Source organism: Gymnoscopelus braueri (assembly GCF_963280865.1).
Source record: "Gymnoscopelus braueri genome assembly, chromosome: 19".
In the NCBI taxonomy this organism is placed as follows: domain Eukaryota; kingdom Metazoa; phylum Chordata; class Actinopteri; order Myctophiformes; family Myctophidae; genus Gymnoscopelus; species Gymnoscopelus braueri.
In genome coordinates, this window is record NC_137621.1 from 22,697,387 (window position 1) to 22,711,448 (window position 14,062).

General features: G+C 41.5%; 1 protein-coding gene across 2 annotated transcripts in view; it reads left to right on the plus strand.

The window, feature by feature from the left end:
• myo6b (myosin VIb) overlaps nt 1-11,200 on the plus strand; it is a 57,169-nt gene extending 45,969 nt beyond the window's left edge. Inside the window, exons 28-33 of one of the 2 annotated variants that reach the window (XM_080413943.1) lie at nt 2,028-2,191; nt 2,893-2,940; nt 6,245-6,348; nt 7,518-7,652; nt 8,219-8,437; nt 9,105-11,200. In XM_080413943.1, coding sequence (XP_080270069.1) covers nt 2,028-2,191; nt 2,893-2,940; nt 6,245-6,348; nt 7,518-7,652; nt 8,219-8,437; nt 9,105-9,304 — 870 coding nt within the window. In that variant the 3' untranslated portion in view covers nt 9,305-11,200. The remainder of the gene's footprint in view (nt 1-2,027; nt 2,192-2,892; nt 2,941-6,244; nt 6,349-7,517; nt 7,653-8,218; nt 8,438-9,104) is intronic. The other variant, XM_080413944.1, reaches the window with a different exon arrangement.
• Nucleotides 11,201-14,062: the final 2,862 nt, after the last annotated feature.

The window sequence follows — 14,062 nt, forward strand, 5'->3', positions numbered from 1 at the left end:
TTAACCCATTCAATCCGGGAACGCATCTATGTCATTTTAGATTTCTTTGGCTATTAAAAAATAGCAGATATACAAGCTCATAGCGCGGCTGTGCTATGAGCTTGAAGATCTGCTATTTTTGAAAAATCATATTTTTTTTTGCAAATCTTTGAATATATATCTTTTTAAAGCGAAGATTTGTAACTCAAATCTTTGCTTCTGGGGGTCCCAGGAACAAAATATTTTACAAATGTTCGCTTTAAAAAATACATATTTACATATTTTTCAAAAATGGCAGATAATGTTGCTGTTCAAATTATGAAGCGATTGCAACCTGAATACACAGTTTGAAGACCTTGAGTGTACTGTATAGAAATGTACTGTACTCTACTATTGACCCTGATGTCATGGGTCCGGTGTCGGGGCGGACCAATCTTCTACCCTTCGGAGTCAAAGTGATTTTGCTGTCTCCCACAGCAACAGCTGAGTCAGACTTGGGGAGGTGGGGTGGTGGTCTGTCACCCACTGATCATGATTGATGATTCCAAATTCCACTACCTGCTGACTCCTTCCTATAAAGAAGCCTTATATCCCACTGTGGGACTATCATCCATCACTTTTATCTTTACAATGCATTTGGATTGTCACGTTACTGTCCTTTTCTTACTTTATGGAACCATGAATTCCCTCAGTTTATATCATGACTATTATAAAACGGGTATCTCAAGTCGTGTACTATGATTGGTATGATAGGTGTGGTAAGCTAACTATACTGTACCATGGCAATGAAGTCTAATGCATGTGTACAGTTCTACTGTTTATCACTCCACAGCTAAGAAGGAAAACATTTGTTTAAAAAACATGCAAATGTTGCAAGAAACAATGATCATCAGTCACCTAATCTAAACAGAAACTGATTGTTTATGCAGGCAGTCAGGACTCGGGAGGGCCTACTTCATGGCTGAAACTGTTTTAATTGGGATGTGTCTATAATTTTGACTACTGACATATTTGGTAACCGTTTTATGAAATACTATTGTTCATTCCAGGCCATGTTATATTGTGATTTTATCACAGCTACGGTGGTTGTCAGTTGAACAACACCCCTTAGATACCGGTAGACACAATATGCCATGGCCTGTTGTGAGTTATTGCTTACTCGTTCTATGTTTTATTTTCCCTTTTCAGCTTTAGGCTTTAGCCTATGCACAGCATTGTCTTTCCTCCCTCTGCCTAGTCCCCTATTCTCTCAACTATCATCTCTCCTAACCTCACCGGTATCTCTTTTTCCATATACTCCACTGCCTCCTTCATGCCCACTATCTACTGTACCCTTGTTAGACTAAATCTTTTCATCCCTGGGCACACCCCTCTACCTAAAACCTTCTACCATCTGTGTCTAATGCCCTCTGCCTCTACATAATCTCTCACCGAGCCCCATTCTCTCTGTCTTGAGGCCCAACGCTGATCCAAAGCAGTTGTTCTGCTGTTTAGCGTTGACGGGCAGCCTCGCACTGCACCTACCCTTGCCCTCTCAGCTCAGCCAGGCCACTTGCATATTTGTATGCTGTCACCATTACGTTCGCTTTGAGGCACTTTGACACCAGGCTGTCATCAGCCATGAGTCTCCCAAGATTAGTTTCCAAAGTCTACTTTCATCCCTGACTGATCTGGGAACTTTTGGTTTCCACTGTGGATTTGATGGCATCTTTTGTCTTTAAGCTATTTTTCAAATATATTTTGGTATAAATCCTACTATAATTGTAAACATTTAAACACCCTCTTTACTCCTAGTGGTGTAGGGAAATTGTGTATTATGTGTATTATTACTAATTACTTTCAATCAAAAGAAACATGGTACCTTAATATATTACTTTCTGTACTTTTACATTAAAGAGCTGGAGAGACATGGAGACTCCTTTTCCTGAACAAATGAGTACTATCAAAATATAGAGCTATTTAAGACTTATTTTAACCAAAGTAAATCACTTACCCTACCTTTAAGGAAAACATTAATAATTGCATGTGCGTGTGTGTGCTTTCTTTAGGCTGAGATGGAGGTCCAGCTGGCCTTGGACCGTGAAGAGGAGGTACAGCGTACAACCATGGTGGAACAGGAGAGGAGAGACAGAGAGCTTGCCATGAGGATCGCCCAGAGCGAGGCTGAGCTCATCACTGAAGACGGACAGTTGGATGCGGCGGGCCTGCGCAGGTGCAGTACCATTATTCACACACAGTACAAACCACAACTCACATTATTCATACGAATCCACAGTCTGTTCATGAACATCGTCGCTGTCGGGCGGGGAACCTTTTATGTCAAACATATTTGGGATTTCAAATGTCATTGTTTTTTTGTTACAAGATCTTGTTAATACTTTTCATAGGTTCAATATTTCAAGATTTTTATAGATTTTTCCAACATGTTCTTCTTTTTTTCCTCCTAAAACAACCGATCTACAAGCTCACGAGATGCAACACATTGTGAGCTTGTAGAATGCTGTTGTCACTACTCTTGCACACCACTCGTGTGATGAATTATGAAATAGGATGGAAAATCATAAAAAGATTAAATATGGAGATACAAGGACAGTATGGCACACGTATCTTAATGTCAAAATCAACATTGTACATATAGTGCCATGCACACATACATAATATATGCACATACAGTACATTAAAAAACACAACTGACATAGCATACCACAGTTTGTTATACAGTACACATATCACATGTCAAAATCAACATACAGTACAGTGCATAAATAATACAATGCATGTTTGAGCAGTAAACAGTATACTGCACGTATGTAGTAGATACAGTGACTGAATATGTAACCTCAGGGGGAAACAAAGTTATTTTAATCTCTGCCTGCATGTGTAACCTACATCTTTCCTGTTGTTCTCTCCCAGCAATGGGTTCACAGCTCTGCCTATCTCTGCATCCTCATCAAGAGCCATGTAAGACATAACTACTGCTTCCTATAACCGCCCCTCTCCACGCTTCACCTAATGCAAACAATGATCACTCACCCCCCCCCCCCCCCCCCTTATTTAATCCCAATCTAAGTAGCAAATCTCTCCGTATTCCAGGATTACACCTGCAACGCAAAGCAACCATAAGCAATGGCTGTGATTCTTTTGAGTTTTGAGAAATCTACACAAGATCGTCAAAGTCAAAATCTGGGACACATGAATCAATGTGCCATTTATATGTTCGGCATGCCTGCTAACCGAATGTTTCAAAACAGAAGATGACGTGGCAAATCATAAAATGGGGCTTCTATTCTATTTTTGATTCCCTAATTCTCTCTGCGTTCTTCAAAGCTCGAAATGTTGAATATGTTGTTTGCGGTGCTGGTGAACAACACAAGCTTATCAACCTGGCGTCCCTATTTTGGTCATGTCAATTACATAATATGAATGAATGAATTATTTTATTTAAGTGTCATGCCACCTCGTGGCCCATCCCTCATGGGATTATATGACACCTTTTCAGACAGTTACAATATTCAAGCGCACAACTCGTTGTATTGCGATACGTTGTGAGCTTGTAGATAGGCTATTCGCCGCACGATACCATTGTACGACCAAGTATAAAATAGAGTGTAAAGTGGTTGAGGCTTTGGCAATGTATGATGCTCCCCCACTCCCATTGCTTGTACTTTAGTTTTGCAATATTAGCCACATTTGTTAAACATTCACATAGTACTGTAATACTACTTATAAATGTAATTGTTGTACAGTAGCGGTTAGAAATCTAGCATTTGATACAAAAATACGTCACCTGTTCTGTACCCAGTGCAATGTGTTGTTGTTTCACATGGCAGTTTATTAAAATTAAATATGTGAATATTTACAGTATCCCAAAATGAAAAGGTAAAAGATACAAGCGCAATTTACGCATGAATAGCCTAAAAAAATAATGGGGAAGTTTAAAGATTACATTATATTTTGCGTTTAAAAGAGTGTTCTGTTGATCTAAATATCACCAAAGATTTCATTTAAAAACATCAACAAATATGCTAAAACGTGTCAAACATTTTGGGGATCAAGTTCATGCAGCGCTGCTCTTTGAAGCGCTATCAGTAGCCTCTAATTATTAAGTGTTTAGCCGTCCTAAGCCTGATTTATACTTAGTTGCATGCTGGTGTTGTGTGCAGTAAATGGCAGAAATACAAGCTCACAACGCGTCACATTCGTGATGCGTTGTGACCTTGTAGATCTGCTTTTTACTGAGCCCGAGAGCGGCACGCAACTAAGTATAAATGAGGCTTTAGCTATGATAAATGAGGCTTTTAGCTATGTACTGTTGGTAGTAATTTGATCAAATGACATTGATGGACACCCGCTACTGGCAGGTAGCTTATGCATCCCACCTGGTGGGGAGGATCAGCAGCTTTGCAGCTCAGAGCTGTGTGCCCTCTCCTCAATGTCAGAGCAGACACTGTCATCATCAACCTGCTCCAGCAAATGATCACGCCAGCGCTCAGTTGAACTCAGTTTAATTGAGCTCAATTTGTTAGGATTTAAGTTTTTGCGTGAACACCTTGTCAGTCTTCGAGGAGAAATTAGATGTAGAAGCACGTTAACATTTCAGTCTAAAACCTATGCAACTGTATATACTGTACACACTTGAGGTTGAGTTCATTCCTGCATAAATTGGATGCGTGTTTCATCAGGCTTATACTTTTAGTTTTGGTGGCTTTGGTTGTTTTTCTGCATTAAAAATAAACATTTTAACTTGAATGCTAGCACTAAAATATCCATAGAGAATGGTGTGGCAAATGGTGTGGCAAATGTAAGATCTTGTGGATAGCTGCATATCTGACACTCACCACAAACTAAATGAACCTACATAATTGTGACTCACAAGACTCTGTGACAAAGATCAGAGAATTGTTTTTGTCATCTCATCTCACATTTGAAGCCATAGCTATTTCTTTATTAATGAAACACCTCTTTTATCCAAACTAAGTGATTGGCCCCGCAATTTGGCTTTGATCATATCAGTGGTATTTGCACATCCACATTCTCTGTGTAAAGCTGGCACATATTCCCCTAGAGTGGCAATCTCCTGTTGCAGTGGGTACCAAATTACATTTGGTAGCCAATGCGCAATGCCAAATCCCCAAATAGTGGATTTAGGATCTTCGAACGAAAATAGGGCTCTTGGACTTATAGCCCTTAATCTCAGCAGTGTTAGCCCAGGCATCCAGAGAGACCACACTATATCTCTCTCTCTCCATTGAATATGCTGAGCATTGCTGACCCAGGGTACTCACAGCAAGCGCTGCGGTATAGTTGGAGAGCTGCACAAAATGCCACTTGTGTTGCACCTGCATACAAACACATGCACACAAAAAACCTGGCACACATACAGTGTTATTCCGTTGCTGCCCATGTTGGCTCTCCTTCCTGCAGAGCTTGAGCAGCACTGAGAGGTTTCGCTCAGTGTCCACGGTTCCTCCCTTGACTTCTGCCCTCCAGCCCTCCCACTGCGAACCTCTTCTGCCACGTCAGGTCCTAGTTCCGTTCTGCATCCATCTTATTCAAATCTTACCTTCTGTACCCGATGGAGCTTGCCAGTTACAGAAATATAAGTGTCCATTAACGCCATTTGGTTCCTAACTATCAATTAGCTGGGGACTCCCTAGAACCCTCTCAAGGACCCCTGGGGATCCCCAAATCCCACTTAGAGAACGACTGCCCTTACAGTAAATCCTGTCCATTATTGAGTTAGCAGTCGTGGACCAGCAGGGGTGGAGCTCAGACACTCTGGAGGAGTCTGCTAAGTAGGCACAGAAACAGAGGAGGCCTAGTTTAGACTCTGTGCTATTAGATGGACTAATAAGTGTTAATGTAGAGTATGCTCTAGGTTATTTTCTTTCTTAGTTATACAGTAACTGTGTATAGTGATTAACTTCATATTTCTATATTTATATACTGTGATCTAACATAAGTGTTGATTTGTCACTCATCACATATCAAATCTCCCATGATTGTCTGCTCATTGGCCGCTTGATCTTGTCTTCAATGGATGCTTATAATGTTCTAATAACTTTTTTGCCTACAGTTAGCAACTGCTAGCTATTCATTTCAGAACAGAGAATGTCAGAACATCCCATCCACTGTGAAACCCTAGTCCTGTACCATAGTGATAGCTTACCTGACCTCCATCCCTGCCACTCAAACTCCCCGGGCTCATTCTCTGTTGTGTGTGTGTCTCAATTCATTCTCTGTCTCTCTGCCTTTATGCCCTCAGGGGTCCTCAGGTGCAGGCAACCAAGGCTGCTGCTGGGGTGAAAAAGTACGATCTGAGCAAATGGAAGTACGCTGAGCTGCGGGACGTTATCAACACCTCCTGTGGTAAGACGGAGCAGAGCAGAGCAGAACAGAACACCTGAACACACCCCGGGCATGCTGCTCAGCGTTGGGCCTCTTCGATTTTATTACACACGCATACACACACAGTCACACACACACACACACACACACACACACACACACACACACACACACACACACACACTCGCGCACACACGCACACGCACACACGCACACACGCACACACACACACACACACACACACACACACACACACACACGGCCATGGTGGAATGCATTACACACCTCCATCATTCCAGCATCATTTATTCAGTCCCCATAGTTAATAATTCAACATCTGTCTATGTTTTTGGTAACTAAACTCCTATACCCCCAAAAGAAAGTGTATCAAAACTTCTTGTGGGGGTCTTGTGGGGGTCTCGTGGTCTGTCCTCCACAGTCATTGTCTTGGTATATGACTGGTTGTTAAAAAAGTTGAGACTGCAGCTGGACAGTATGTGGAAATTAGAGAATTCTTCACCAAAAAAAAAATCTCCTGACGGCTGCTACAGCTAATCAGAATTAGAGTTCTCAAATTCTGCCCGAACCCGACCCTACCCGACCCAACATTTTCAGAGCCTAACATTATGGTGATTGTTTGGGCCAAGTTAGGGCCAGGCCTTAATTTTCAGGCCCGTTGAGAACTCTAATCAGAATGTCTTTTAGAGGCAGAGAGAGAGGAAATTACCTCCATTCTGGAACATAGCAGATGTCTTTTGTAGTCATTCTCCTCTGAATCAACATAAATGGGAATAGCAGCCAAGATGCCACTTTAGTTCCACTCTAACCAATGACTTTCTAATAGACAATGTGTGTGTGTGTGTGTGTGTGTGTGTGTGTGTGCGTGTGCGTGTGCGTGTGCGTGTGCGTGTGCGTGTGCGTGTGCGTGTGCGTTTGCGTGTGCGTGTGTGTGTGTGTGTGTGTAATATCTTAAAGCCTTTCTGAATGATTCAAATCTTGTAGCATTATATTGTATACTGAATATATCTGTACTTTACATAGCTACATAGTACATACATTGTAAATCATTTGATGTTATTGATTATTATCGTTGCGGTTGGAATCTCCTTGACATCTTGAAACATACAGATTCAACGTGTGCCTGTTGCAGTTATGTTTGTGTGCTGACTGATGGCCTCTTTTGCGGACAGACATTGAGCTGCTGGCGGCATGCAGGGAGGAGTTCCACCGACGTTTGAAGGTCTACCATGCTTGGAAATCCAAGAACAAGAAACGCACTGATGATGGAACTGAACAGAGGGCCCCTAAATCAGTCACCGACTATGGTCAGTTGTGATAAATCTCAACTCAACCAACCATGATTTATACCTGTAACACACACGCACGCACGCGCGCACACATACACACACACACACACACTCACACGCGCACGCACGCACACACTCTCTCACATACTATACAGTGCATACATTAGTCCTCTTTGTTTGTCTTAATTTCCACACTTTTTCATCCCTTCACTTCACTAAACTTTTTCACTCCTGCTGCCACTTCCTCCATTACGACCAAGACAAGGCTATTTCATAAGGCTCTAGCCTTAGCTTTCAGCTTTACCTGGTTTCATCCGGTCCTAATTACGTGGGCATTTTCTGGGGTATTTTTGATGGCTTTGATCTCTTTTTGATCTATTTTTGAGCTTCATGCCTTGTTTTATAACCCTCTTGTGTTTAACGGTGTTGGATAAACTTTTCCCGCAACTCTTTGAAGTAACATTCTGGCGCTTTGGTTGCAAAACGTTGCAGTACACCCTTAATAATGCTTGTTGTGAAGAAAAACGAAACAATCTTGCCCTTAATGCTGTCTGTTTGCTCCCTGATGCATTGCCCCACCACAGCCGAACAGAACCCTGCTCCTTCGATAGTAAACCAGCAACAGGAAGTGGCCATGAACCGCCAACAGCGCTACTTCCGTATTCCATTCATCCGGCCAGCAGACCAGTACAAGGACCCCCAGAACAAGAAGAAGGGCTGGTGGTATGCCCACTTTGATGGGCCCTGGATAGCCAGACAGATGGAGCTACATCCAGACAAAAGCCCCATTGTGTTGGTGGCTGGTAGGTCTTCTAGAACTGAGTTTTAATTTAATATAGTATAATATTACATTAATATAGTATAATATATATATATATATATATATATATATATATACACACATGCAGTAGGCCTGACCTCTGGTAGTCGAATAGTTGACTAATTAGTCGAGGGATGTCTGAGTCGACTGCCAATCTCTTAGTCGAATTATAAAAATAAAAATAAATAAAGATTTTTTTTATTTTTTGAGAGATTGGCCTAGTTTTTTATATTAATTAACTAATAGTTTGCCAAAAATAGGATATACATCATGATTTATTGGGAGAAACCAATAGTATATGTTAAATCAGACACTAAGCACCCCTACAGCCCAAATGGAATGTTCCTCTATTGCATAACATATTTTTTGCATGATTTGACTGAGAGATTGGCCGATTCGAATCAGACTGATTCCACTGCCAATCTCAATTTAATTTAATTTAAATTAATTTTTTGGGGGGGGTGTCCTTATTCGACTGCCAGTCGACTATTGGCAATTAATGTAGTCGCCAATCAGATTCAACTATACAAATCCTTAGTCGGGGACAGGCCTAATATGCAGTGATGTGAGTGTGTAATGTATTGATGGATATGTGTGTGCACGTGTTCAAGTGCACGTTTCCCCTGACAGTATGTTCCTCCTCTGTACAGGGAAAGACGACATGGAGATGTGCGAGCTGAGCCTGGAGGAGACGGGTCTGACCCGGAAGAGGGGTGCGGAGATCCTGCCCAGGCAATTTGAAGAGATCTGGGAGCGCTGCGACGGGATCCAGTACCTTAGGAGCGCTATCGAGAGCAAGCAGGCCCGCCCAACCTACGCCACTGCCATGCTTCAGAATCTCCTCAAGTGAACCAGTTGGACTTAAGATAAATAAATAGACGGCACACAAACATGGGCTCCATCAACATCCTGACGCACCGAAAATAGCAGATGTACAAGCTCACAACGCAGCACGCTGCGATGCATTTTAAGCTTGTGGATCTACTATTTTTTGGTGTAAGACACAATGTGCAAACCAGGTACCTGTACAAATCAGGCTTTAGGCACACAGAACCTGTACGGTACTTACAGTACGTGTGCTTGTATGCTATTCCCAGTGAAATGTTCCACCCCCCAATCGCTGTGATTGGCTGAGATGTGTGAAGGGAGTGCTCCTTTAGATTCACGTGATAAACCTATTTTGTCCGCCACAGCTTGCCAACTCGAACGCCACGCAAGGCTTCGCGTGAGGCCATCGGCTGCTCGTCGCGGACACTCGCCCGCCTCGCCTACACAGAAAAACACTCGGTGTTCAATTGACTTGAGAGTGTACAAATATAACCAAATAGTGGTTACTTTTGCTCACTCTTCAGAGTCACAATACAAATGATTAAATTAACACTGAGGATTGTACTGTGTGCATACATCCCCGTACACAAGCACAGATACACACTCACTAAACATCTCAGCAGACACAGACACGTACGTACATGAATACACAAAAGCATAAACACACAGCCTGTCGGTACATAAATCTGTGATGCCTAAAATGTTTGAAGGAATGACAAATACGTAATACCAGTGTAGAGTGACACTCCACACAGTTTCAATTTTTGGCACTGTGACACGTTCTGTGAATCGTCTCAATTGTTTCTGGTTTTATGCACCTTCATATCTTTTATTTTAGTTTTTTTTTATTTGACTTTATTTTGCTGTGTAATAATTGGTGCAGTTAGCTAGTTATATGAGTTATTATTCTTATTGATCTATGCTTGAATGGAAAATGCCACTATGAGGCCTTAAACTGCAATACTGCTGCACTACCCCAAGGGAGTCTTAATTGTTTTTTGATTAAAATCTTAATGGACTGGAATAGCCATGTTTGATTTTTAGAAGAACATGGCATTGATGGCCTTTCAAATATAGTGTGGAGTAATCATTATACATTATTGTTTCTCTAAGGTCATGGTTCATGGTCTTTCGGATATTACAAATCTATACTTATTGAGTGCTACATCTTCTCACATCATCTCAAGCAGCTCCTACTGTAGATGCTGAAAATTCATCTTTTTCTTCATTAAAGTTGTCTCAGTTCTTAACATCAGACTTTTAAAATGGAAAAAATATTTTTAGATTGTTAAGAAATAATTGTATATTAGTACTTTGTAATTAGCCGCCTACACTTTGTCCTTGAGCTCAACATCGACATCGACACTTTACATCAAACTCGGCAAAAATATCTGCTGCATTTCCGCTTTGATGGCTTTGTATGCAACACTGTATTTATATTAATCCACATACTGTAGTATCACAATGTATTCTACCTTCCAGAATGAGGAAAGGTGAAAGCGGCTGGATTTGTTGGCATTTGTGTAGTGTATTTTCACATTAGGGATAAATAATGATTATGTTCGCTGGGAAAATGAATAAACCAGGAAACCTTAACATTTTGTAATTTATATTTGATCATTTCATAAGCTAGTTTGTCAGTTTGAGGGTTGGTGTTGTTTTTCAGACAAGACTGTAATATATAATTGTGTGTGTGTGGGCGTGCGTGCGTGCGTACATGTTGTACCTTAAGCTTACGTTGACTACTTGACATTTGCATAGCATAAGCTCCAGAACAACACAATTATCTCATTGCTCTGACCAGGTTTGTCGCCATCTGCACCCAATGACAAGATATGATTCTGGTCACCCAGATGGTTGCATTAATACTGCGTCCCCACGGCCCCATGAATTATCAACCCTTTTCACTGCTTTATGAGGGCCCATGCTTTTGTCTGTACCATATACTTATCTTCATTTAGTAAAGGATTATTGACAAAAAAATCCCTGGCTAATCTGTCATTGTATGTTGATATTGGCATTGAAATGTGCGCCATTTTTTCATTATTTTTTATTAAGCTGCTAGATAACAGACTAAAGGGTGCAATACTGAATGAAGCCTGAAAGCTAAGCAGATGCATTTGTTTTTATCTCATAAAAAGTAAATAACTCAAGGTAGACACTTAGGTTTTTAGACACAATTTGTTTAAGAATGGAGAAAATACATAGGCTAGTGTGCTCTCTCAGTCTATATCACATTACAGTAGAATAGGAAAATAAAACAAATAACCTTTAACTGACTGAACTAATAACTGGCTGTGTGGGTTACATTGTCATTAAGGACAGCTGAGCCAATATAGTGTGAAATGCCTTAATCTAAAATAGATACTGTAACATAACTCGTCTCAAGCTCTCTTTGTAACAGCGAACTAGAACTGACTGGCTCTTGCTACCCAACCTTACACTAACTACACTGTATTCTTTGGCTTTCACATTGTGGGCGCTTCTAAATTGGTTCGACAGTCAGCAAAAACCATGAAACTTTCAAAAAGTGGACCAGTAGGCAGGCAGAAATCAGAAATCTACAACTGAAGAAATACAACAAAAAAAATCAAACACAAATCTATGGAGAGTGTAAACCTCTCCCATGGCAGCCTACTCTATAGCACACATATTCAATGTATATTCTGTCTGGCAACTCTGCTTCAAACGTAATACAGATCGACTCGCTTAGTTCCTTCTCTATATCGTGACATCCTTCTGGCCTCATATACACAGTCACCATCCACAATCGCTTCTATGTCAACTGTCAGTGCCACACCATTAATTACTCCCTTCTTCCTTGGCCTTTCTCTCATTCGGAAACAAGTTACCTCGCTCCCGTCGTACCTCTTAATCCTCAACACTTCCTTCATCTGTTGCTTTGTCCTGCACTCTATTATCCCCATCCCAATCCTTGTTAACCTCATCGACCTTATTTCCCCCACTCTGTCACAAACTTGCCTACTGCATGTGGATCACTAAATAAGACGTTTGTTTTGACACTGCTCTCATTCCAATCACGTCACTCCTCAAAACAGTTTTCACCAGTTGAGCTAGTTGTATCATTATTCCTTTTCCTTTTGTTCTCATAACCTCTCTTATCCTTCGCCATTTGAGATTAGCGGTGTGAGTGCTGTGAATGTGACACCATTCCACCCAGCTATTCGCCACCCAATGCGTCCATTTCCCTCATCCACACTTCAACATTAGCCTACTGCTGAGTGCTCCAGCCTACGAGCTGTTTACCTTATACTCTGCAAACTCCACCCTTCCATTTCTAATCAACCAACCACAGTACAATTAGCCTGGTAAACCCTCCCTCCGGAAATCTAATTTGTAATTTATTTCAGGAGTGAGTCTGGCATGATCGCCCATTCTGCAATTTGGCTGTGGGCTGGAGTTGGGCGGGAGTAATACCGTTGACTGACAACCCCTTCAGCCAATCAGCAGTGTTCCCCTTCAGCCAGTGCATTTTTACCACCTCCAGACTAATGTGACGCAACGGGACTTTTGAGACGGCCATGCCCAAAATAGGTTGCCTTATTCGGATACATGCGTGTCACTGCCCGCCCCTGCCGGTTCTCAGATTTTTTATTTTTAAATAGGCTCTGTCATGATTAATTGACCACATATATGAAGTTAAACAACTAAATTCTATCCAAACGATATCTTAAAAGTAAATTCCGTGCCTCAAAAAAGTTTGAGAGCATTTTTAAGTTTAAAAGAGAGTAGAAAACACTGCGGTCAAAAAAGATGGCTGCTGTTCGTTTTTGGTCGGCTGCACTCAGGCTGCACTTGGTTCCATTCGGGCTCACTCGAACTCGCCACCTGATTGGCCAACTTTCGCTGTCAATCACGAACGATGAGCGACGACGCTGATAGGCTCGTCCATTTGGTGAACGGGCTAGAAACGCCCAGACAAGCCTTCAGGCCAGACTCCTTCCTGAAATCAAATGGAAATGAGATTTTCCGGAGGGAGGGGCTTTACCAGGCTACAGTACAATAGCAATCCACCCAAGATGCACCCCATGTTCTAATCAATCAGCTAACAGGATTAAGAGGCACCTTTCAATCAGATCTTCAGGCACCAATCACTCAACTAACACCAACAGTATCTTCCTGTGCAGATAAACAAAAGGATATTAAAGAGATCCCAGTCACAACTGAATGTGCACCTTCTGTGTGACTGGGAATCTACAAGTTTCGAGCATAACATATATTTCAATATGAATGTGTACAGCTGAACATAGAGAAAATGTGTCTGCAAGAGGCTGCTCTGTGACAATCCCATTGAGCTGAAATACCTTCTATTTTCATAACTACAGGGCAATCAAGGCAGGGTTCATTTTTGGCCAATCATTTCCCAGCTAGTTACAGTATGGAGGTAGCCTGACACTCACCCTGAATTTTCATTTCGTTTCACTCCATCGCCTGAACCTATGCTATATTTTTTTAATGACCGTGGCTAGCGATTTAGGGGCTGGAGCCAGGCTAGTACCGACATGGAAAAACGCAGGCAGTGAACACCAAAATATACATTCATCAAAGTGACAACATGCCCCAAACCCCAAAATCATGAGTCAAATGTCCATGCAAATTCAACCCTCAAATTCAACCCCCTTTGACTACGCTTAGACTAGAATATTGACGTATGCATCAAAACTAATAGCCTAATAGAGTCTTGAAATCACATACATGTACAGTTGCCACACAAGCATGCTGGATTTGAAAATGACAAGTTAGGTATGCCCTAATATTA